Below are 26,961 nucleotides of genomic sequence, written 5' to 3' on the forward strand. Positions count from 1 at the left end.
TACTATGACAAACACATGGTAATTTATTCATTATATTCAAATTTAACATCTTCCTTTTGAGCACTATATAAAATTTGTAATAGTTTGCTTTCTATTTTTTCCACAGCAGCTAATGTCAATACCAGGGTCTCATGTTTCAACATACTGTACACATTTAAACCTACAAAAAATAATAAAATTAAATCGGCTTCAATGATGTATTATAGAACTCTAAAGTTATTTTAAACAAAGTATACTGAATATGAAAAGAAATGCAACAATGATTTGACATACAATATCATAATTAACTAAACAATAATTCTACATCTTTGAAAGATAATAGTTACCATGGCTGTTTTAAAACCTGAATAAGTTTACATGAAAAGACTTTACTGTCTTTATGAAAAATAAAATTCTGGATTGGCTTAATTTTCATTTGAGACAATAAGAGTTTAGATTAGTAATGTAAAATAAAAATAATTGTCTATTCTTAGAAACATTTTTTCCCTAAATTTAAAAGATCATAAAGTTTTTTAAGAATTAAAGACCATTCTTCATTAATTTCTATTTCTATAATGATTTTCTCATAAGAATGTTCATAATACAATCAAGGTCGCAACATTTCTAAACTTTTTAACATGCATAAATCAACTTCATCAATTTGTTTTTGTTCATTATTTTGTACATAAATCAGGCTGTCAGTTTAAAAATAAGAAGATGTGGTATGATTGCCAATGAGACAACTCTCCACAAGAGACCAAATGACACAGAAATTAACAACTATAGGTCAACGTACAAAATGACCTTGACCTCATTTTCATGGTTCATTGGTCAATGATAAGTTTTCATGGTTTTTTTCAGATATTTCAAGCAATAGGTCAACAATATTTGGTGAATAGAAGATTTTAGGTTATATATATAAAAATAAGAAGATGTGGTATGATTGCCATGAGACAATTCTCCACGAGAGATCAAATGACTCAGAAATTAACAACTATAGGTCACCGTACGGCCTTCAACAATGAGCAGAGCCCATACCACAGTCAACTATAAAAGGCAAATAAAATCATTCAAAGTCAATGAACCATGACTGAAAGTGCAGGGCCAAGTAAGCTACATGGAAGTGAGAAATGCCAATGGTTATAAAACTGCATACCAAATACGACTGACTTATCATGAGTGGTTCCCTTTAAACTAAACTAAATACAAATTTAACATGTAAACTATGTAAAAGTTTCAAAGTCAATGAACCATGACTGAGGGGGGACAAATAATCTCCATGGAAATGAGATGTGCTAATGCTAATACATCTGCATAGCAAATATCATTGACTTATCATTAATGGTTACCCTTAAATTGACCTAATCACAAACTAATACATGTAAACTAAGCAAGTTTATAAGTCAATAGACCATGATTGAGAGAGCAAGGCCAAATAATCTCCATGGAAATGAAATGTGCCAATGCTCATACAACTATGGTACATATCACTTATCATAGACCTACCACTAGTGGTTCCAAATAAACTGACCTAATCACAAACTAACAGATTATTGACGCCAATGACACTGGAAACTGCATGTCTAAGTCTCGCTTTTTCGACTTTGTGATTAAGCAGTTTTGTGAGATGATTTGCCTCTTAGTCATGCTTCAATGAATTTTGGATCTTTACATTGTTCAAGTGTTTAGATTTATGATTAGTGTGTTTAAGAAAAAGTATTGATGAGTTCCAATGCCCCCCGCGTTGCACATATTTTTTATTTCCAAGGGGCATAACTCTTAAAAAAGTCGATCGTCAACCATTATAGAACTTGTCCAAGATATTGCAGATATTAACCTATAGTATAAGTTTTATAAAAATCTGGCAAGAATTGTACCCGTAAGAGCGCTAACAAGACTGGAAGGACAGACGGACAGACTCAAAGTATTTCCATGCCCCCCCCCCCCAACGCGTTACGCGGGGGACAATAAATGCATGTCATTGCATGGAAAATGAAGCCCCCTTAATTATGCATCAGTGACTTTTTCCTTGTTTTAACAATATCTACATATATTCCTATAGAAAATATGTAATTCGCTGAATATTTAAACACTGAAATCCACGAAAAGTGGTATCCAACAAATAATAATGAATCTACAGTATCAATTAAAATAAATATTATCACTGATACATGAAAATGCTATCAAGGCCTGATGAAACTTGCCAAAGGATATTTTCATTGTCCAATTCTTCCATACATTAAATATAGTTGATATACTGCTCTTAAAGTATAACAAAAACAGATCAAACCACAAAATTTTTACTGAGTCTTGTAAACATGGTGAAGAAGTACTTTGCTACTGATGATGTCACTTCGGGTCAACATAATATTTTTTAAAGAACATAACAAGATCTTCATCCACAAATCAGAAAAGTCGGTATCTACAGTCATAAAGTAACTGAATTTAAAGGGAAGAAAATATTAAAGCAATGACCACATATAGTACATAAAAAAGTAAGCACAATCTAGGCACCCATTAGTGGCCTTCAGCTGTTGTCTGCTCTATGGTCGGGTTGTTGTCTCTTTGACACATTCCCCATTTCCATTCTCCATTTTAAAAGTATAAATTGGTACTGAATATATAGTATAAGTGAACCTAACAGGAAGGAACTTACCATATACTGGCATAGCATTAAAATGAGGTATCTGGTTGACTGCTAAAGAGAAATTTCTGGGCATTATATCAGAACTGAAATAAAAAGAAAAGAACTATTGTTGTTGTTGTCAAGCAGTCAAAAAGCCACCAATACCTTCAGTAACTTTTTGAAGACAACAAATAATGTACTGTGCATTAACCCTTTCCCTTTCACACCGGTACAGCTTACCGGTGAAGCAAATTTTAAGATATTTTTTGGGCATTTAGTCTTGTTCCATCGTCATTTGCTGACGTACAGATATGGTTAAGGGCTCAAATCAATCCTCAGGATACCAGCAATATGATTGAATGTGCATCAAACTTCTATCATTATCAGTTCATAGTCAATTCGCCTCTTACTGACATGTATTTATTCTGTAAACACCTTTTTTTTTCTTCGAATTTTAAAGAATATTTTCAAAAAGAAGTGCATAGAAAACTATCCTTTTTGGGGGAATTATGACTTTTTTCAATAACTGTGCAGTGAGTTTTTGAAGAATGGTATTAAAATAATAGTTCTAACTTGTACACTAGTTAAAAATGTAATTTCTAGTGTACCAGCGCAAACACAAACTTGAAATGCGCTAAAAATCCGTAGTCCTTTCTTAAAGATTTTATCGTAAAAGAGATAAAAATCACTGAAATGTCCTGAATTTTTTTAGCAAAGTTGAAATAGATGTAACAAAACATGGTTTCGTAAGTGTTTGGGTATGATAAAGTTGAAAACACTTTTGTTTAAATGAAGGAAAATGTATATGTCAATGGAAACAAGACAGATTAAGAACTGGATTCCTGCTATATTTGCGCAAAAAACCATGCATTTGGCCATTTGGCATCAAAAATATATTATCTGAACACATAATTTCTAATAGAAAACAAGCTGGGTGAGGATCTTCATATGTTTTTTTTTTCACGTCTTGAGTAGTAGACTTAAGTACTTAAATTTCAATATATTCCTAACGATGCCAGTGGTGCAGGGGAATGCTGAACAAACCCAAGGCGGAAAGATCGCGTGTTCGATTCTCACTGCCGGAGGTTGAAAAATTATTTCCTATATTAAATGTAACTTAACTTAACTTTACTTTCAATTTCAAAAAGAAAAACCAACGAAATACTTATGTTTGTTTTTAAAAGAATGTGTGTGCCAAATTGCCCCCCCCCCCCTTTTTGCCCCCATTTACTTCCTCGGGTTCGGTCCAGGGTACGCCACATCAAGTTATCATTAGTAATTAAATGAATTTTCCCTTAGAAAAACAAAATTTAGGTTACTGCTTGACTGAAATCGATTTAGACAAAAAACTAGTGTCCGAGTTTGAAATTGGACGAAAAGAGCGTCTGAAATCAGTTATTTTGAATGTTACGGACATCGAGATTTCAAGGCATATAGCACGCATTTCCTCTTTTAATACCAATATGATAACTTGTATGTCTTTAACAGACTTGGGGCATTGTGTTTCCACCAAAACCTTACCCTATTAGCGCAACAATATGTCTCTACACGACTTTTGTCCCAAGGATTTCGTATTTTTTCACATTTTCTCCAAAAGTCACGTGACATTTCGAAACATCCCACGTGACCAAAAAAGGACGAATTATCTTTAAACGTAATTTTCTGAAATATTTGATCAATTATCTTTCATATGAGCCCAACATGGCATGTGCATGACCATTGGTGCGAATGCAGTATTCAATTGAACTTTGATAGTGTCTTTTCGATAAGTAAAGGTCTAAAATGCCTGAAAGGGAAAGGGTTAAAATATTGTAATTCAAACACGAAAAATATACACAACATATACCGGTACACAAACAGGACTTGACGAAGAGTATTTACAAATCTGTTTCAAATGAAATCTTTCATGTAATTTTGAAAAACAGAGTTACAATCAATCAATTCACTTGTTCTAGATATTTACAGATTGGAGAGTAGTTTACAAACTGAAATCCTTCTTACTATAAGGTACTTAAGTCTTGTGTGAATGTGATAATGACATAAAATTACACCACACAAAAGTTGCATAAATAATAGCACACATTATAATTTTACATGCATTTTGATTAAGTTTTAGAAAATAGAATGACCTGTCTTAGCTATAATACCACTTGTAATCAGGGCTTCCAAAACGGTCATATATTCCGGACTTGACCGAAACTTTCATAAAAAGACCGGCTGCTCTCAGCCTCAAACGGTCAAATAGAATTGGTGTGCCACATTTTGTTATTCAAGGCATTTTCATGAAACGGTCATTTCAATCTTTGGACATGTCCGTTTGGGCATTTTAGTTTATAATTGTGGCAATCTATTTCACAAAGATATTTCGGTCATAATTGGGTTTAATAAAACAGAAGCAGCATATTTCAGATACTTTGAAGTGTCTCAGTTAGTCTAATCCTCTGGGTACATAAATGTACGGCTTGGTCTTTAGCTTGTGTACATCAATAAAAAGTAGAAAAAACACGTTTTCTTTTATTTAAATAACAACAAGCTGTCAAACAATTATCCCTTCAATAAGTTATATTGAAGCCATAAATCATTCACTGATTACAGGTTTGTTACCTTTGATGAGGTGTCCTTAGCTTGTCTTTATCAATAGAATTAATGATGCATTACAATGTACATAAAGGTAATCAGGTAAACGAGGTCAAACATGTAAGCGTGTACGGAACAACATCCTATTTAATTACGCTTTATAGATATTATTTTAAATGAGCATTCAGTTTAAAAGTATCCTGATATTTAAAAGTTATTCTTCAAATAAGGATATTTATAAATGATTAAGTATGATATATATTATTTTATTTAAGCACTGTACATCGTGTTAAATACTGGGGTACTCTCAAGGGGAAAATTTACTAAAATATATAGGAAAAACACCGAGAATAGCTTCGCTTGGGTATACCAAGCTGAGTTGTCCAATAAATAAGGGGGCGTTCTTTATTCTTGTTTTCATATTAAAAACTGTTTTTATAATTAAAATTATAAAGATTAATATCCAATCATGACAATCTCCGACTGTTATAAAGACTTTGTCTCAAATTGAACTTTACAAATCTGCCATCATGGGCAAACGTAAACGTGACGATTCCGATCAAAATTCGAAGTCTGCTAAAAATGCTAGAAGCTTTATTCATAAATGGTTACAACTGTTTTTATGGTTAAGATCGATAGTATGCTAAATGCCATGTTTTGTGACATTTGTCAAAAACATAGACTTAAAAATAACTTTGTAAAGCCTGGTTCGACAAATTTTCGAAAGTCAGCCGTTGTAGAGCATGCTAATAGCAATGACCACATTCAAGCTCTTAAATTAGAGACAGCTTCCAAAAGTAATCCAATTGTATCAGTATTTGAGAAAGTTCATGAAAAGACTGACAACGCAATGTGCACCTTGTTCCGTAATGCTTACTTTATTGCTAAAGTTAAATGGTGCCGTGATCACTTCTAAATTATATCAAGAGAACAATGCCTGCTCCGAATTTATTCAGACAATTTCCGATGTTATAGAGAAAGAGGCGATGTCCGACGTAAAGTTAAGTCCCGCCGTGGGAATTATGATCGACTAAGGTGTAGTCTAGGTATTGACGCTTTAGATCAACTTATGAGGATAAGCTTAGTAGGTGTAGATGTTAAAGACTTTGACCCTGTTCCTGCTATCCGCAAATGGCAATCCGTTCGTAACCGTCACTCTAATCTTGTGCTGTGATCTGTGCTTCTTTTCAATGTGCTCATTGTAATATTTATTGCGTGTGTTTGTCAACATTGTGCTCTTCTGATATTTTATTGTTGTTATATGCTTACATAAAATATCATGTTGTTATTCATTAAATTATTTATCAACTGAGTATGTTTTTATTTATTCCTTATTTTCTAAATCAGGTTGGGAAATTGTACAAAGAAAAATGTTATCACTGTTCAGTAGATTTTACACGGTTTAAAACAATATCCTTCATTGGGCCTCCTCAATGTTATCTATAAATACCGCATCAGTTGTAAAAGTCACGTGGTCAGGTAATCAATACACAAAAAGAAAAGTATCACGTGTATTGATGATCAAGTTGTACTGCAATTAAAGCCAACATCAACAGTTTCAAATAAGATGGCCTTAATATAAAAAGTGTTAAGTACTCACAGAGAGAAGATAGATTATATAAACAGAAACAAAAACATGAGAACAGTCAGGTACTGAAGCTGATTGATGCAATGATGGTTACTATATTACGATACACAGAAAAATGACACAATACGGAGGATAATATTTTATTTATTTTTAGAATGAAGAAAACAAAACAGATATAAATAATTTTATTGCATATAACACTACTAATTATTTAGACATATATCAATTTATGCATCCTCTCAGTTACATTTAAGTATCCAGCTGATCATTGACCGTTAAAAATATTTCTTTGAAAAATGTCCGGCTGTCGTCAGGAAATTTTGGAAGCCCTGCTTGTAATATGTATGTTTTATTGTTTCATTAAGGGTGTACCTGCGTACCATGCATGTTTGAATGGAACATCCCTTACAATACAGATCCAAAATAATTTCAAGACATTGTTTTATTTTGGAAATGTGTCAACACTAAGCATCTGGAATATTCTTCACAAAAACATGTTATTTTTTTTTGAAAGTGTTAACAAATCAATAGAAAAGTTTAACCCATGATAATTTAACTGCATTTAGTTATAAGTCAAAAAGTACATCACTGCAAAATATATCCAGTACATGAGCTACGTCAGAAAAAAATCGACCACATGCAAATGAATATCAATACATCTGTTAACCTATTTGAGGTTAAAAAATCTCTATGGAATGTCTGTTGCTGTTTGAAAATTGAGTTGTTGTAAGAACCCTAAAAAAAACCCCCAAAAAAATCATCTTTTATTTTATATCTAAATGTTCCAAAATCAATCATAGTCTTATACATCAGGGGCGTAGCTACCCGGAGGCACGGGAGCACGTGCATCCACGTCGTTTTCACAAAAAAAAAAAAAAAAAAAAAAAAAACAGAGAGAGAGAGAGATTGAGGGACAAAGTTAACATATAGGAATTGGTCTTTCTATGTATGCATTTTAAAAAATAAACAAAGAATAAAAGCAAGAGGAATACACATGCAGTGGAATTTTTAATCCTGTAAGACATGTATGTGTACGATAAATACATACAACTGGTGTAAACTTAGAGGAACTTTTTATATTACGGGCATTGTTTAGAAAATACCAGCTACATAGTTGTTGGTACCACCACCATACCGTTGAACTGTCTGTCCGAGTAGGACACTAAACTGCTGATTCTTGTTCGAAAGATACACCAAACTTTTATTACACGTATCTTCACTGTTAACATCTAGATATTGCCATACAACTGGTCGAATGCATATGCATTTGTTAATTAGCTGGCTAATTAAAAACACAGATCATGAAAAAGATCGTGATCAAAGTACCATTTCCTCTGAAAAAGTTCATTAATTTCAACTTCGAATATTCCTAACTACGTAAAATTTGAAATTCCCATCTCTCTCTTGTAGAGTTTACCCACAAAATTTTTAAACATCTAAATACATATGATAAGCAAAATATATGAGAATGTGTCCACCAAGTATTTGGTATCCATGATTTTTTGCTAATAGAAACTCCACATATAGTATTGTGTTTATGTTTATTGTTTGTTTTTTTAAATCTACTTTGCTCAATACAAATACTAGCATATGGAACAAATCTCCGTGATTTTAAAAGCTTTCACGTACAAAAAAGGCAAGCGACAATGTTAAGTCTTCATTCGACTCGAAGTGAAACAAATAGTTGACCAAAAAACCACAACAAAAATGTCCAAGTTATATTTTGGTTGTGATTGTTTTGAAACGCTATATATGCGGAGCTTCCAGGGTGCTTTTCCCCCCTGGCCCCCTACCAGGGCTTTGCCCTGGACCTACTGGAGGGTCTTAGGCGGCCCCCAGACCCCTCACCCTTTAGTTTGTGATTCCACTTCATTAAGAAGGTAGCTACGCCCCTGTACATGTACATGTATGTGTGCACTTGCATAAAGTTGATTTTTATCTGATGCAGATCACATATTCCATATAATTTGATTCTATTACTTGTAAACTAAACTCACTCATCAACAAAGAGCACAGAGAAGCCCCAAAATCTCACATCTATCAAGTCTTCTAAAAACTGAAATATAAATCACACACATGTTAAATATCTACAATTTACTTACTTGCCTGAAATATTTCATTAAATAAAAATTACTACATTCCCAGATCACATGCACTTGAAAAATGGAAATACCAGTCTTTAAAACTATTTTTTTTAAAATTCTTTTAGTCTTTGGGTAAAACAAGTATCCAGTCTCATTGGTATTTATAATAAATTGTCTTTTCATTTTGTACAGAATGCATAAATGATAATGCCAGATGGACCCGTACGTTTTGTAGAATTTACGTATATTCAAACATTTCTCGATAATTTGGTTGATAGACCATTAATATTTTGTATGCAATTTTAAATCAATGGTCTCTTAGTCTATTTCTATGACGAAAAATCAATGAGAACTATGTATATTTTTACTTCTACATAATATTGGAACTGGTTCAGGGTTATTTGTTTTCTCCCTTTTTGAAACAATTGCAGAAAAGAAATGGAACAATGCACTATCAAACTTTTTTTGCAAGGGACATAATTCATTAGTGCAAGACATAAAAATTTAGTAACTAGGAAAAAAAATCTGTTAGTATTTTGAAAATAAGCTTTATAATACTGTTTTCAGTAAATACCTCATTTAAACAAACCTTTAAAATTCAATCTAATACCATCACATACTATCCACAAAAAATATTTATTTACAAAATCCTAAAATGTACAAACATAAAATGACATATAATAGAAACATTTGAATATATGAAGACTCAGAAATGTTCATGTATCTCAAAAAATATTTTACTTTCATCTCTCTGTCAATCTAGTATTTTCACACAAAACCTACCTGTTGATCTGCCTTTGGTATTTCCAAGGAATCAACTATAATCAGCTTGTTCTGAGCATACTTAGCAGATAATGCACAACACAGTCCATGGACTCTTTTTACCTTTGGTAACATATAGAAAAAAGATTTTGGACCACGAGGACCAAGTGCTTTTCCACCTAAAATTGAATTATTCTGTTAGTCATATTATGTTGCTTTTTTCATGGTTCCTGTATCATTACTTAGTGAAATTTTAAGGCAGCTTACTTTCATCAAAAAAGTTTGAAATTGAAATGATTTTAAAGACTTAAAAACGGTTAATTTCTAAGTAAACGCTAATGCTACTTTTGATTTTGAAGATGAAATAAAAACGGGAAGTTTCAAGTCAAATCTAATTTAAGAGTGATTCAGGATCCCCGCCACCGGTAAATTATCTTCCGCCATCATCAAATGATTCCCATTGTCAAAATTTGTTTTCTTTTTCGCCAGCTGCCGCCATTTTTGTTAGCAATTACAATCAATTGCATGTAATTGCATAACCCTTAGGCTTATTGTATTATAATTCAAAGGGTCCTGGATTAAAATTTTGAAGCCCTGAGGGATATTCAGCTCAAGATCGCTAATCCCTTGTACAGGTAAATCGACACCTGACAGGAGATCACTTTATCATGATAGACGATTGATTGCATTATTAATCTAATTACGTCTCAGCAAATGCTAATGAAAATTTAGATTAAAAAATAAATTTTAAATCCAGTTACAAAGAAAAAAGTTTAACAAGTTTCATATTGACTTACGCAATCAGCATCCCCCTTTTTAAACAGGTACAAAATAAGACGTAAAACAGAACAAAATTTCATGCCAAATAACAAGGGTACAGCAATTATCGATAATATTGAATCACTTTACAAGTTTAAAGTAAATACATGAATACTAACTGCAACTTGATTAATCTGAAATAATTTTGTATCATAATTCCAAATTCATTTCGTAGTTTACAATGAAATTGATACATTCGGTTTACATTCAGAATCGAAAGATGCATGTTGCATAGTATATATATTACTATGAAATTTGCAATTTAAAGTCATTAAAACCTTTTAAGTTGTAACAGTTTGCCCTCCAAATCTTTCTTCAACGTTTTAAAAATGGGACGAAACTTCTTGTTGTTGATGCTGCAAATCGTCGATACCGGTTCATGACTTCTGAATAATTTGACAGTGCCCTAAACAATTACAAAAATAGCAAGAAAACAACTCTGGAACCTTAAGGACAGCTTGTGGTCAGTATTCAATAAGAGGGAGCCATGCAGGCTTGGCATTGGAATTGTTACAAATGACAATTAATGAAAATATTGGTTATTTATAATGAAATAAATATAATAAGAAGTCTGTTCATCATTCCTTACATCGAAATGGAGGAATGAAATACTATCAATCATGCCACGCTGTTGACGCAGGGTTTTGTCATGGTGAAAGTTCCTCCATCGTTAAATTTTCATCTGGTAAAGACAATTTCATGCATGCGTATTACATAGTCTAGTATAAGTAAAGCACACATTTGACTTGTGAAAATTACCTATTTCTACATAATTTTGGATCAGAATTGGCAATTGTCTTTGCTTTAAAGTTATTAGATAATGAAGTGATAATATTTTGTCAAGGAATAGAATTTCTTTATAATATTTAATAGTTCTGTAAGGGAGCTACCATTTGATTTTTATGGGGGGGGGGGGGGGGGGGGGGCTAGGATGAAAAATTTTGTCCTGCTTTTTTTTTTAGTTGTAATCTCTGTCCTGCCTTTTTATTTTTCACTCTATTCGGTCCTGCCTTTTTTTTTAAAGTTTATCCTGACTTTTTTTACCTAAATTGTCATCCTGACTTTTTTTTTTTGCAAGTGTCTCATCCTGCCTTTTTTTTACTCAAAACTCCTGTCCTGCCTTTTTTTTTCAAATTTCATCCTAGCCCCCCCATAAAAATTAAATGGTAGCTCCCTAAGGTGTGAAGAACTCAGGTAAAAAGTGATTAGCAATCATTAGCCAATATCTCCTGGAGCCAATAATATGGTTATTAGGATAGCTCTCAGGATTATCATACGATACTGTAGTGGCAGCCTTTATTACAGGAAAAACATTTCAAAACAAAAATAAGTGCAATATGGCGATTAAGAAACTCAATCTCAATGAAATGACAGAAATTATTTCTATAAAAAAAGTTGAATAAAAATTTTGGACCCCAATCTACCATTTTGGTCAATGACCTTTCAGTTTAGGTCATGTCTGGCAAATGTGATCGTTTCCAGACCCTTGAATACAATGATTGTTATTCTTACAATAGAATGCATATTGAATGTGGTGCTATAATATTTGGGAAACCGTGCTTTTCACATCCCATGGTGCTGTTGGTTATAAAAAGGTTGACATCACCAATTAAGCACCTATTTTTTGCCTTCTGCTAAATGTACATGCAAAAAAATCTTATTAAGAAAAATATTAGATTTATATATACAAATGTATTCAAAGATATGACTGTCTGATTTTATGCGTTTTGAGAAAATTGAAAATAGCTAACTTACCTCTAAAATATATTGGTGACCGTATACTACCCTGCCTTGCTCTACCAGTCTTCTTCTGTGGATGTGGCTTTTTACCACCACCAGGCATTTCTGCTCTGCTTCTTGCAAATGAATAATCCTTAAGAGAAATGGAAACAAGGTATCTATTCAGATGAGTATTTTTAAGATATTAATAACTTCTTTATCCTTTGAAATATTTGTATGGTTTGAATAATGTGAAGAAAATGTACATGTTAATTTTCCACTCCCGAAGTCAGAAACTTCATTACAGGTTGTTGTCATTTTTTTTTTTTCATTGAGGTTGATCGCAGAACTTTTGGTTTCTGTTGACGTCATTAGCAACTAGTCTTAACTGTGTTTTGATATTGGCAGTTGTCTATCAAAGTTATTGAAGACTAACCCCTACCCCTTAAAAAAAAAAGATAAAAAGCCAAATGTAATATGATCTATTATTTTTATTGTTGTAAATTAATGTTCTTTTTAAGTTGAAAAAAATTGTTAACCAAAGAGACTTGGATGCTGGCCTGCTTTAGAATGTAATAAGGTGAAATTAAAAAAATCTAGAATTTAAAATTGATACTTTAAGTCACAAGAGCATGAGTTAAGGAACAAAATAAGCTAAAAATATTGATAGTTTATGGAACTCCTTTTTGAGATATTTAATTTTTTTAAAATGGCAGGAAAAGGCTGACTTGGACACTTACCTTATATTTAGCATTGGAAAAAACACAAGGAGTCTGAACATTTGACAAAATCTGACCTAAGTACATCCTTGAGGCAATTAATTAACCTGTGGAAGGTGATGGTCATTACTATATTCACAAGCACATTTGCTAAATGACATAACAATCATTGGGTAGTCATAGTCATGTCTAACAAGTAACATGCTGAAAAATTGTTTTTATTTTAAACACTGTAGATTTAAGCCTATTGCTGAATGCCTAAATCAATTAAGGTATGATAGCTAAAAAACTATTGTTGTCTTAACCTTGAAAAAAATTTATGACCAAATTCGGTGCCATTAAATTCAGTGGTTCTAAATAAAGAGAATGTTTTACCATATACTTCATGCAGGCTTCATTATGAAAATAAGTCTCTGATGGTATTTATATCTGCATCAAAGTATCAGTAATTTAGAATCGAGCAAACCCTCTTCAATTCTTTGGTTTAATCCCCTGTTGTGTACATTTTCCCAAAACAAAGGCCCACTCTCAAACAAAACAAACAGGGGAAAAAGGATAGCCATATTTGTTGGTCCTATGGTATTTAAGTGACAACACTGTGTAGAATTTGCAGTGTTCATCACAACAAAATTACAGACTCAAATTCAAATTATTCAATTTCCTCCAAATGATACACATTAATCTACAAATATTTATATACATGTATCTTTAAATGAAAATGCTGATAAATGCTTTTCAATGACCTCAAACTGATAAATTTTGTAATGTCATGGCTCCTGAAGTACCTGGTTTTTTTTCTTCATAAATATGATATAGACATACATGGAAATTTTATGAAGTTAACATTACATATTTCAGAGAATTTTTTTTTCAAATAATGTCCTTATCATACACTGTCCTGTTGTTACCGGTACTTCCATAACTTGTCAGAAGGAGACCCAAACATACAAATTTGGGAAGAGACATGTGGCCAGAGTTAAAAAAAAAATTTGTAAGGGTTCCATGAAACCCAGTGTCTCGCCTCCTTTTGCTGTTAGCCGCAGCTCAACAAAAAAGGGGAAAAAATTATTAAAAAATTTCCTCTAGGTACTATCTTTTCATTGTAAGAAGCTTCTATCCAAGTTTGGTAAAAATCCAGGATGGTTTATGAATCTAATAATTGTTTTAAAAACTTTAACTGCACACTGTATGTAATGTTAACTGGAAGAAAAACTAAGTCCATTCATAAGTAATATACGGAAAAACAGGAAATAAATTTTTACAAAATTTCCTTCTAGATACTAGCTTTTGATCATAAACAAGCTTCTGTCCAAGTTTGGTAAAAATCCAGCATAGTTTAAGAAAGTTATTAAAATTTTTAAAAATTTAACCACAGAGTGAATGTAATGTTAACTGGCAGAAAGTCCATTTATAAGTAAAATACGGATAAACAGGATTTTTTTTTAACAAATTTACTTCTGGATACTATCTTATGATCATAAACAAGCTTCTGTCCAAGTTTGGTAGAAATCCAGGATAGTTTACAAAAGTTATTAAAATTTCAAAAACTTTAACCACAGAGCAGGGCTTCCAAAATTTCCTGACGACAGCCGGACATTTTTCAAAGAAATATTTTTAACGGTCAATGATCAGCTGGATACTTAAATGTAACTGAGAGGATGCATAAATTGATATATGTCTAAATAATTAGTAGTGTTATATGCAATAAAATTATTTATATCTGTTTTGTTTTCTTCATTCTAAAAATAAATAAAATATTATCCTCCGTATTGTGTCATTTTTCTGTGTATCGTAATACAGTAACCATCATTGCATCAATCAGCTTCAGTACCTGACTGTTCTCATGTTTTTGTTTCTGTTTATATAATCTATCTTCTCTCTGTGAGTACTTAACACTTTTTATATTAAGGCCATCTTATTTGAAACTGTTGATGTTGGCTTTAATTGCAGTACAACTTGATCATCAATACACGTGATACTTTTCTTTTTGTGTATTGATTACCTGACCACGTGACTTTTACAACTGATGCGGTATTTATAGATAACATTGAGGAGGCCCAATGAAGGATATTGTTTTAAACCGTGTAAAATCTACTGAACAGTGATAACATTTTTCTTTGTACAATTTCCCAACCTGATTTAGAAAATAAGGAATAAATAAAAACATACTCAGTTGATAAATAATTTAATGAATAACAACATGATATTTTATGTAAGCATATAACAACAATAAAATATCAGAAGAGCACAATGTTGACAAACACACGCAATAAATATTACAATGAGCACATTGAAAAGAAGCACAGATCACAGCACAAGATTAGAGTGACGGTTACGAACGGATTGCCATTTGCGGATAGCAGGAACAGGGTCAAAGTCTTTAACATCTACACCTACTAAGCTTATCCTCATAAGTTGATCTAAAGCGTCAATACCTAGACTACACCTTAGTCGATCATAATTCCCACGGCGGGACTTAACTTTACGTCGGACATCGCCTCTTTCTCTATAACATCGGAAATTGTCTGAATAAATTCGGAGCAGGCATTGTTCTCTTGATATAATTTAGAAGTGATCACGGCACCATTTAACTTTAGCAATAAAGTAAGCATTACGGAACAAGGTGCACATTGCGTTGTCAGTCTTTTCATGAACTTTCTCAAATACTGATACAATTGGATTACTTTTGGAAGCTGTCTCTAATTTAAGAGCTTGAATGTGGTCATTGCTATTAGCATGCTCTACAACGGCTGACTTTCGAAAATTTGTCGAACCAGGCTTTACAAAGTTATTTTTAAGTCTATGTTTTTGACAAATGTCACAAAACATGGCATTTAGCATACTATCGATCTTAACCATAAAAACAGTTGTAACCATTTATGAATAAAGCTTCTAGCATTTTTAGCAGACTTCGAATTTTGATCGGAATCGTCACGTTTACGTTTGCCCATGATGGCAGATTTGTAAAGTTCAATTTGAGACAAAGTCTTTATAACAGTCGGAGATTGTCATGATTGGATATTAATCTTTATAATTTTAATTATAAAAACAGTTTTTAATATGAAAACAAGAATAAAGAACGCCCCCTTATTTATTGGACAACTCAGCTTGGTATACCCAAGCGAAGCTATTCTCGGTGTTTTTCCTATATATTTTAGTAAATTTTCCCCTTGAGAGTACCCCAGTATTTAACACGATGTACAGTGCTTAAATAAAATAATATATATCATACTTAATCATTTATAAATATCCTTATTTGAAGAATAACTTTTAAATATCAGGATACTTTTAAACTGAATGCTCATTTAAAATAATATCTATAAAGCGTAATTAAATAGGATGTTGTTCCGTACACGCTTACATGTTTGACCTCGTTTACCTGATTACCTTTATGTACATTGTAATGCATCATTAATTCTATTGATAAAGACAAGCTAAGGACACCTCATCAAAGGTAACAAACCTGTAATCAGTGAATGATTTATGGCTTCAATATAACTTATTGAAGGGATAATTGTTTGACAGCTTGTTGTTATTTAAATAAAAGAAAACGTGTTTTTTCTACTTTTTATTGATGTACACAAGCTAAAGACCAAGCCGTACATTTATGTACCCAGAGGATTAGACTAACTGAGACACTTCAAAGTATCTGAAATATGCTGCTTCTGTTTTATTAAACCCAATTATGACCGAAATATCTTTGTGAAATAGATTGCCACAATTATAAACTAAAATGCCCAAACGGACATGTCCAAAGATTGAAATGACCGTTTCATGAAAATGCCTTGAATAACAAAATGTGGCACACCAATTCTATTTGACCGTTTGAGGCTGAGAGCAGCCGGTCTTTTTATGAAAGTTTCGGTCAAGTCCGGAATATATGACCGTTTTGGAAGCCCTGCCACAGAGTGAATATTTGTGAACGCTGCCGACAAGGGAATGTAGGATCGCTATGGCTTGCTTTTGTGACAAAAGTCTCAGGCTCGATAAAAAAACACTCCATATATATATAGTGATGTTTTTTATGTATGACCCTCACAATATCTTCCTATTTATGTACAATGTATTTGACATACCAAAAGAGTTACCAATACCAGCTGAATGTCATTTATACCTTCATATAGGATTTGACCCCTAATTTTTTCAGTGTCTGACATTAACAATAATCTGTTTGTTATGTACATACCTATTACTAGACTAGACTAAACTTACTATAAATCTATACTTTCTTTGCCAGTCTACATTGTTATGAAGTATATCAATTCTGTAAATACATACAAGGGTATATCGTGTTTGACTTCATGAGTAACTTAAGTTTACCTTGAAAACTGAACTGAATCAGATGAACATAATAATTTAATAATGTATTGTGTATGACTTTATATCAAAGTTTAATTTACTGTGGAAGTTACAAAATACTTTCTTTAAGCATACAAATTTTTATGCACCTGTCCTAAGTCAGAAGCCTGTTGTTCAGTGGTTGTCGTTTGTTGGTGTGGTTCATAGGTGTTTCTCGTTTCTAGTTTTTTATATAGATTAGACCATTGGTTTTCCTGTTTGAATTGTTTTACACTAGTCATTTTGTAGCCCATTATAGCTTGCTGTACAGGTGTGAGTCAAGGCTCCAAGCTGAAGGCCGTACTTTACCCTATAATTGTTAACCATGTTAACTTTTTATACATTGTGACTAGGATGGAAAGTTGTCTCATTGGCACTCATACCACATCTTCTTATTTATATATATATTCAGGAGATAACTTACTTTTACCTCCCTCCCCATGTCACTTCTTTAAATGATTATTTTTGTACATTAACAAAGTGATTAGTATTATATATGTATGTAAAAAATAATCCCTGATCTTGTAAAGAAATTTGGATACACTGAAAATATAGGTATAATGCCTGGTTAATGATAAAACTGTGGGATGTTGGCAAATTCTTCTTTATAACGAAAAAAATGTAGCACATTTGAAACTTGAAGTCTAGTTTCTTATCATGAAATTTTTTTACAGATTTCTCTTAAATACCTTTCAGAAACTAAATATTACTGTTTTGGAATATCTAGTTTCAGTTTAAAATCACTTTTGACTTACTAAGGCAAAAGCATTATGTATAGCTTTGGAAAATCTTTTTAACATGGATACCTTGGATAGGTGCCAAATATTTTTGGATGTAGATCTACAATGCCTAACTTTTCTTCTTCCAGTGTTGCCATTGTATCTAACCAGGCTTGTTTGGACGGAAGATGCTCAGATGGATATTCTAGTTGTCTAGATGTAACAATTGGCAATGGTGGTCTATCTGGTACATAAAGATGTGGATCTATCATAAAAACTGTATACATAGAATTATTGTGTAGCAAACATAAAGTTGATATAATTGGGATTTTTTGGTTTCCCTCGATGAATAACTTTTAAAGATGAAGACTACAAAAAACTGACAACAAGATGCAGGGAATAAGATTAACAAGGGGCCCAGTAGCCAATGCTACTGGAAAATTGGCTGGGCCCCTAACTTTTTAAAAGAATATTCCCATATGGTCAATCCAAAATTTTCACATTTTGTCAGTGGAGTGAAATTTTAAAGCTTATTCCCTGAGATGTCATTTAAAAGTCAAAAATGACATAAGGCTTATAATTTAGTACACCAGACATGTTTAAAAGCTATTGTAAAATACACATATCTATCAAACAGACATATAACCTGATGCTGTTTCTAATTCTCCTGTAACATCTGTTTTGTCTTCTGCCTTTAAAATTCTTGTTGTTGTCACATTCTGTAAAAAAAAAGCTAAAATTATCAGTAGTTTGAATCTTGTGCTGCATACAGGCTACGTGTAGTCATTTTTATATGTTCATCTAATTTCTAGAACTGCGGTAAACATTGATCTTTTACTATCTACTACTTTAGTCTACTATTCTACATAATGATATGCTCCTTCAAAATTTCAATCAATGCCCATTTGCAAACTATTATTATTGTCATGAAGAAGCATAGAAAATAAAATATGAAAATATTGTTCAAAATCATGAAAAACAACTGAAGGAGTGAAATATCACTGGTGTTTATTTGATTTTAGAATAGTGTTTTATGCATGTTTAGAAAATTTTCTTTTCCTATGGTGAAGCTCAGTGTTCATACTCCCTATACCTGGATGTGACCATTTGCAAATTCAATAAGTTAGCAGAATTTTAAAGAGGCACTAGCTATCAGATATATAAAAAATCTGAAATAGGATTTTTTTTGTTCAATCATTAATGAAAGTGAAATAGTGAAATAATTATTCGCTTTTAGCAGCCAGTATGGTTCAATTTTGTCAAAATAAGCTAAGAAACATTGATGACGAATTATTCACTTGCAAGTGAATAATTTGACCTCATTGAATCCGTATTCATGTGAACTTCAATTTAACCCCATAGCTAGAGGTGGATAATGCATGAATTGTTCGTGTAAAGTTATTTAAAGGAAAAGAATGTCAACATTGAAAATTAAACAAAAGTAAATCATTTGATTGACTGATTCGATCCACAAAAATCATTCTTATACAGGTAAAAACAATGATAAACATATATTTTTAATCTTTAATACGAAATTAAAAAGACATAGAAAAATCCCATTGCACGAGTTCGCTTAATCTATTTATATCTATATTTATGTTCACATCGCTTATATGGTCATCGGACGACTTCGGAGGTCAACTCGATAATTAATTAGATGGTGTCTAGACTAAAATACACACGAAACGAAGCTACATATTATCGAGCCCATGCCCTGTAAATTGTTTATTTTAGACTTTTAATAGTTTGGATAAATGTTTTACATTGTTATAAATCAAATATGAGAATTTGAGTCAAATCGGTGAACATGAATTTGACAGCTAGTGCCCTTTAAAATTCATTTTCAATTAAAAAGATTGTGTCTATGACAAACGGTTTTCAATTTATAATCATTTGAAAATTTTTAAAAATAAAATCCCATAGGGTTCTATAGTAAAACCCTCCTTTCTTTTTGCCCCTCAAAGTACCCCTTTATAAACCCCATTGCACAAACAAAACCCTGATTGCACCACTAGACATGTTAGTCTAACATATTGTGAAATCCTAAGTTAGTCTGACAAGCGGTTTTGGAGAACGGGTGCGGACAAGTTCAAATTTAAAAGCGGCGGAAGAGGAAGAAGAAGAAGAAGAAGAAGAAGAAGAAGAAGAAGAATAATAATAATAATAAAAACTGAGCAAAAACAATAAGTCTTCCCAAACTTCGTTTGGGAGACTTAATTACCAATTCAGGGGCAGCAACCCAACAAAAGATCGTCTGATTCATCTGAAAATTTCAGGGCAGATAGAAATTGACCTGATAAACAATTTTACCCCCATGTCAGATTTGCTCTAAATGCTTTGGTTTCAGAGATATAAGCCAAAATCTACATTTTACCCCTATGTTCTATTTTTAGCCATGGCGGCCATCTTGGTTGGTTGGCCTGGTCACGGGACACATTTTTTAAACTAGATACCCCATTGATGATTGTGGCCAAGTTTGGTTTAATTTATCCAAGTAGTTTCAGAGGAGAAGATTTTTGTAAAAGTTTACGACGACTGACGACGACGATGACGACATGGACGACGACGGATGCCGGACGCCAAGTGATGAGAAAAGCTCACTTGGCCCTTTGGGCCAGGTGAGCTAAATAATCAAACACTATGAATCAAGTGAAAACAACTGCCATATTCCTGACTTGGTACAAGCATTTTCCAAAGAAAATAGTGGTTTTAACCTGGTTTTAGAGACATAATAGGTTAATGTGACAATAATTGGGACACAACTGACTAAAAAATTCAAACAAACATGACCTATAAAATATAGTTACTCATGACCAAACAACACTGATAATTAACTCATACGCTACAGCCATTCGATAAATCAATATGTTGATCAGTGTCCATCAGTCACTCATTGAATAGTTTTCATTATTTTAATTCTTTGATTAGTTATTATTAAACGTGCAGACATACATGTAGTTAAGAACTAAACTATAGCTGTATATAGTTTTTGCAATATTTTTCTTGCATTTACCATGATTACTGTGAAAAACATATCTCACAATTTTTTTATAAAATTTGAAATATTGAACACAAAAACATTTGACTATGTTTCTTTGTATTGCATGCAAAGTTTAAGATTGCATTTTTAAACAGATATGCAAAAGTGAACTTTCATTTAAAAAATGTCAAAGTGATACTTCAAATAGCCCAATCTTCCAAACCAAGGAGTTGACAGTTCAGAATTGGATGCCTTGAAGTCTGGTGCAATATCCATTCTGTATTGTTGAAAAACCTGTATGAGTATGTTTTAATCATGTTTATCTATATAAATAAATGAAATAAATGTTTGAATGAATTTTTTGGTAAATATGTTCAAATTGCAGTGAACCCTTCCATGTATTTTCTTAAAATTTTCAACATACTGAAGTGTAAAAGAAAATGTATATCAAGCTGAAAGTATGTAAACTCAAATCGCCTTAAAATAAAAACGATGTGGTATGATTGCCATTGAGACAACTATCTAAATTTAAGCAAGTATAGGTCACTGTACCGCCTTAAACAATGAGCAAGACCCATGCCAGATAGTAAGCTAAAAAAGGGCCCATAAATGACAAAATGTAAAACAATCCCCCCCACAAAAAAAAGACTGTTTATGATGTCTCTAGTTGGATGTGTACTGATTGATACATGTACTTTAGTATGGAAAAACATGATTTATATTTTAAGTTGAAGATATTATCGATTTTTTAACCACCTTTCAGTAACTGTGAGTATTCTTTAGTCTAAGATTGTTACTTTTTGTCTTTCAGCTAATTGATTTTTATTTTAAGGTCCATAGATTTATCCAGTCACCCAAACCCCAAAACACTAAATAAAAAATCCCAATAACTTATGAATAGTTATTAGGCATATTAAAAAACAAGAGTGCACACGCTGAAATGTCTCGCCTGTTTTACTTATCATTGAATTTATGTTGAAAATCTGTAATATGAAGGTTTTACTACAAGTATCATATAAACTTAACATTGACCAATGAACCATGAAAATGAGGTTGAGGTCAGATGAAACCTGGCAGACAGACATGTACACCTGACAATCATTCCATACACCAAATATAGTGCCCTTACTGCCCTATTGCTTATAGTATCTGAGAAATAGACCAAACCACATAAAACTAAACATTGTTCAATGAACCATGAAACTGAGATCAAGACCAGATGAAATTTGTCAGTAGGACATGTACCCCTTACTATCATTCCATACACCAAATATAGTTGACCTATTGCTTACTGTGTGAGTTACAGTATCTGAGATACAGACTTGAACATCTTACTTTAACCTTGGGTCACTGATCCATGGAATAAGGGCAAGGTCAGGTGAACCCTATCTGACGGACATGACGACGTAGCAAGGAACCCATATACCAAATATAGTTATCCTATTACTCATAATAAGTGAGTATTTCACTAAACAAAAAAACTGTAATTTTTTTTTCAGCAGTCACTGAACCATGAAAATGAGGTCAAGGACAATGGACATATGACAGACGGAAACTTCGTAACATAATAATTTAGCAATTAGAAGACTAAATTAGCGACAAGAAAACCAATTTAGCTTAAAAAAATTTCAAGATATTATTTCAAATAAATAGATATAGAAACATACATTAAAGTGTGTAATTTTTTTTAAATATAAACATGTATTTTTTCATTATACTGAAAGAAGAAAATTAACATTTGTTCAAGAAAAGAGTTTTCTTTTTATTATCAATGATATATTTAACTTAAGATAATATATTTACAGTTACAGCGTATTGTTTACATGTGTAAGTCATTGAATCAAGATTTTTTTTAGAGTCAGCCATGGTCGATTTATGAAAGCAGACCTGCCAACTAACCCGATTTATGAGGGATATCCCCCATGAGAGGTGTTGACCTGAATTTTGAAATTCTTTATTTTATAAACTGAACACCTCAAAACAGGCATTCAAATGAGTTTTAAGTGAATTTAAGCACATACATACTCATTTAAACAATATAGTAGTAGATTAAAAACACTTATGACAATAAAAGAGGAGCATAAGTTCCTCTTGCACTAAAAATTTGTAAGGGTTCTGCAGAATCCAGTGACTCGCCTACTTCTGCTGTTAGTCGCAGGCTCAACAAAAATGGGGAAAAAATTATCAAAAATTTTCCTCTAGATACTATCTTTTGATTGTAAGAAGCTTCTGTCCAAGTTTGGTACAAATCCAGGATAGTTTAAGAAAGTTATTAAAATTTTTAAAACTTTAACCACAGAGTGTATGTAATGTTTATTGGCAGAAAAACTAAGTCCATTTATAAGTAAAATACGGATAAACAGGATTTTTTTTTTTACAAAATTTACTTCTGGATACTATCTTATGATCATAAACAAACTTCTGTCCAAGTTTGGTAGAAATCCAGGATAGTTTACGAAGGTTATTAAAATTTCAAAAACTTTAACCACAGAGTGAATATTTGAGGGCGCCGCCGCCGACGATGATTAAATGATTAAAAAAAATAAACTACAGAAAAATATCAAGTCAAAATCTTCAAGCATGACGAAAAAAACTGTTGAAAACTGATTATTTAAGTGAATTTTTTATGTCCAAAGACCATAACTCTGCACAAAATTATCAGACTGGAACAAAATTCCATCTTGATCTGTAACTTGTCATGATAAAACTATATACCCGGTACTAATTATCAAATCAATATCTTCAAGAATGACAAACAAACCTACCATTAAATTCTTCAAACAATTTACCAAAGAAAAGGAAACAATTCCAAAATGTCATTTTGTCTTTTACAAGTCTTTTAAAAAATGAGTTATTTCCCTTTGAACAGAAATCTACTAATTAATAAGTATCTCATCAAAAATTTTATTCTAGGGAAAGGGCTTTAACTGAACAAAGAGAAAAGCTAAAATCGTGAAAATTGAACTTGACCTGTAACTTGTCATGATAAATCAATAAACCAAATACCAAATAAATATCTTCAAGCATGAAGAAAAAAAGTCTGGAAAACTTATCTGCTGGACTGACAGATGGACAGACAGACAGACGGAGTGCAAACCTAAAGTCCCCTTCGACTTCGTCGGTAGGGGACTAATTAAGTATCGTATATAATACATGTACATGTATATACATGTACTAAAAACAAGTCTAAATTGAAAACAACGTTCAAACCTATGATTGCGTTGGATAAAAACCACAATTTTTATACGTGTGCATGTAAAACAAATTTCTTGGTAGAGGGGTCTAAATACAGCACAAACAACATTTTCCAAAAGACCAAAAAAGTGAAAAATATATTTTAACAAATCGCATTTGACTAACAGGTTGAACAACTGATGTTCTTAAACCCTGCTGACTGCCATTGACGATTGCCAAATAAATTGATCACGAGATGTAACATGGATCTTAATTATTAATTTAATACCAAACAGAAAACAATAAAATTGCGGAGAAGATGGTATACCGCAAGCATGAGATGCAAAAATTTGTACACCATATCTGGATTTCGACAATTAATGTCTCTTCAGTGATGTTAGGGATCGAAACGGTATTCGGAAGGCCATATAATTTACCTCAATTTAGGATAGACTCTTGAATTTTAAAGAGTCAAAATAAGATGAACGGATCATATAAACCCGAAGGAAAATATAATACAAGCCCAAACGAAAAAATATAAACAAGTCTAAATTGAAAACAACGTTCAAACCTATGATTGCGTTGGATAAAAACCGCTATTTTTATACCTGTGCATGTAAAACAAATGTACTATATACGATATTTATTTTATTTTTTTTAATCATTTATGGACATTTCATGGATAGAAATTCAAGTGACTGTGATCTAACACGACTAATGTAATAACATTTTTTGTTACTATAAATTCATTAAAAGACTAGTGCTACTAAATATAACTTTATAAAACAACAAATAATAAACTGTAAGTAATTAACTTTTTATATAACTTTATGTTTTAATAGTATATAAACTTTCTTGTCGCTAGATGTGTCTTCTTGTTGCTAATAATTTCTTCTTGTCTCCAAAATTCTTGTTGTTGCTGAATAGCAAGACCGAACTGAACTTTAAATTAAAAGAAGGCCACTGTTACATGTACATATAAACATGATAACGTTGAATTTACACTTGTATAAAAAGTAAGTCATCTTTATTTAAAGTTTGGTTTTCATATATACAATCAACATAGTTGAATTTACACTAGTGTAATGGAAGTATCTTTTGTGGCAAACACTTATCTTTGTGACTCATGCTCCGATCACCAGAAGTAATCTGACGGGAGTACAATGTAAAGTAACTGGACATTAAATAAATGAGGGGAGTTGTACGTGGGGTTTGAATGTCGACCACTACTATACACTTGTATGCAATCAGATGGTATTGGGTTTCATTAGTACCCTACATATTCGCCCCTGGGTCCATCCGCACCCTACACAATCACACCTTTTTTTAGTCCCCTACCGATGAAGTCGAAGGGGACTTTAGGTTTGCACACTGTCCGTCTGTCCATCTGTCATTCCGGCAAATCAGCTTTCCACACTTTTTTTCTTCATTCTTAAAGATATTGATTTGATATTTGGTATATAGTTTTATCATGACAAGTTATAGATCAAGTTCGAATTTTGTTCCGGTCTGATGATGAAGTCCAGAGTTATGGACCATAACTCTGGACCATATCTAATGTTAGAGTACTATGCTAAACCATATTTCTGTACAAAGGGAGATAACTCATTTTTTAAAAGACATTCTTTGTTAAATTATTTGAAGAATTTTTTGGCAGATTTGTTTGTTATTTAGTATAAACTGATATTCTGAATGCTATATATATATATATAAAAAAGTTATAATGAAGAGAAATCTTTTAATTAGATAATAATCTATTTTTATTAATGTATATACATGTATTTCAATACATTACACTGTGTAGATAAAAGTTGTTGACATTTTATAGATAAGTTACAAATCTAAGTTTGTGACAAATGAAAGAAAAAAATATTTGGAACTATTAATTATATTTGATTATAATTTGAAAATATACACTGTATTACATCATATCTAATTTTAGAGAACTATTAATCATATCTAATGTCTTTTTTAACTCATATAATCAGTTTTCCACACTGTTTTTAGTCATGCTTGAAGATATTGACATGATATTTACTTTTTGTTTACACCATGACAAGTTATAGAACAAGTTAGCATTTTGTTCCAGTAAAATGAATTTTTACCTGGTAGGGGACTATGTATTGCCATGCAATACTCTCAGAATGCTTGTTTTATTCAAAAACCTGATGAATTATTAGATGTTTATATCAAAATGCTTTTACTTTCATAAATTAAAATTTGGGAAAAATATTGTTTTAAATTGATTTGAAGGTTAACATGATTAATTATCATTTGTTAATTAAGTATGATTACTGTTAAATTGTTAATACATGAATGGTGTTTACACAGCTAAACTTGGTGTTATTGTTATGTGTTTGAAAATCGTGATTGTTTTTTTAACTAGCTTTGATGTAAATTCTACTTGTTGTTAGCATGTATTTAGCTTGGTATGACTAAAACAATGAAGATTCAAAATGTTATTGTTGTTGAGTTTAATAATAATAGCGGTTTGGTATCTTAAGACTTAACATTAAAGGGGTGTGTGGGAGGGGGGTGGAGGGGACCCAAAACTGCACAGTGCCAGGAGTTGGGACTATTAAAAAGTATATGCATCAAACATAAAAGTAGCTCCATACTGACAATAACTTGTCATTAGGGGGGTCTCGGGGCCCCTACGGCCCTAGCCCCAACCCCCCTTTTCTTCTAAATCCGCCTCTGAGAATCTACATTATGGACTTGCGTTATGTAAAGTAAAAGATATCTTTATCTTACACGTGCTGCAACAAATGTAAACAAATTCTTCAAATTTTGGCTATTTAGTCTACAAAATATATGTTTTGGACAAAACATTTTTCGTCCAATGTGATTTTTCTCCTGGTACCAATGTTACGGTAA

General features: G+C 32.1%; 1 protein-coding gene across 1 annotated transcript; it reads right to left on the reverse strand.

Moving 5' to 3' along the window:
* LOC127738293 (39S ribosomal protein L4, mitochondrial-like) lies at nucleotides 1–26,952 on the reverse strand. Its single transcript, XM_052249486.1, has 9 exons — nucleotides 26,839–26,952; nucleotides 18,577–18,649; nucleotides 18,018–18,195; nucleotides 17,086–17,137; nucleotides 12,191–12,308; nucleotides 9,638–9,795; nucleotides 8,768–8,826; nucleotides 2,636–2,709; nucleotides 1–160 (listed from the first exon to the last, which is right to left on the reverse strand). The coding sequence occupies exons 1-9, from the start codon at nucleotides 26,914–26,916 to the stop codon at nucleotides 24–26; spliced, it is 927 nt and encodes a 308-aa protein (XP_052105446.1). The 5' UTR covers nucleotides 26,917–26,952; the 3' UTR covers nucleotides 1–23.
* Nucleotides 26,953–26,961: the final 9 nt, after the last annotated feature.

The sequence above is a fragment of the Mytilus californianus genome, unplaced genomic scaffold (genome assembly GCF_021869535.1).
Source record: "Mytilus californianus isolate M0D057914Y unplaced genomic scaffold, xbMytCali1.0.p SCAF_4, whole genome shotgun sequence".
In the NCBI taxonomy this organism is placed as follows: domain Eukaryota; kingdom Metazoa; phylum Mollusca; class Bivalvia; order Mytilida; family Mytilidae; genus Mytilus; species Mytilus californianus.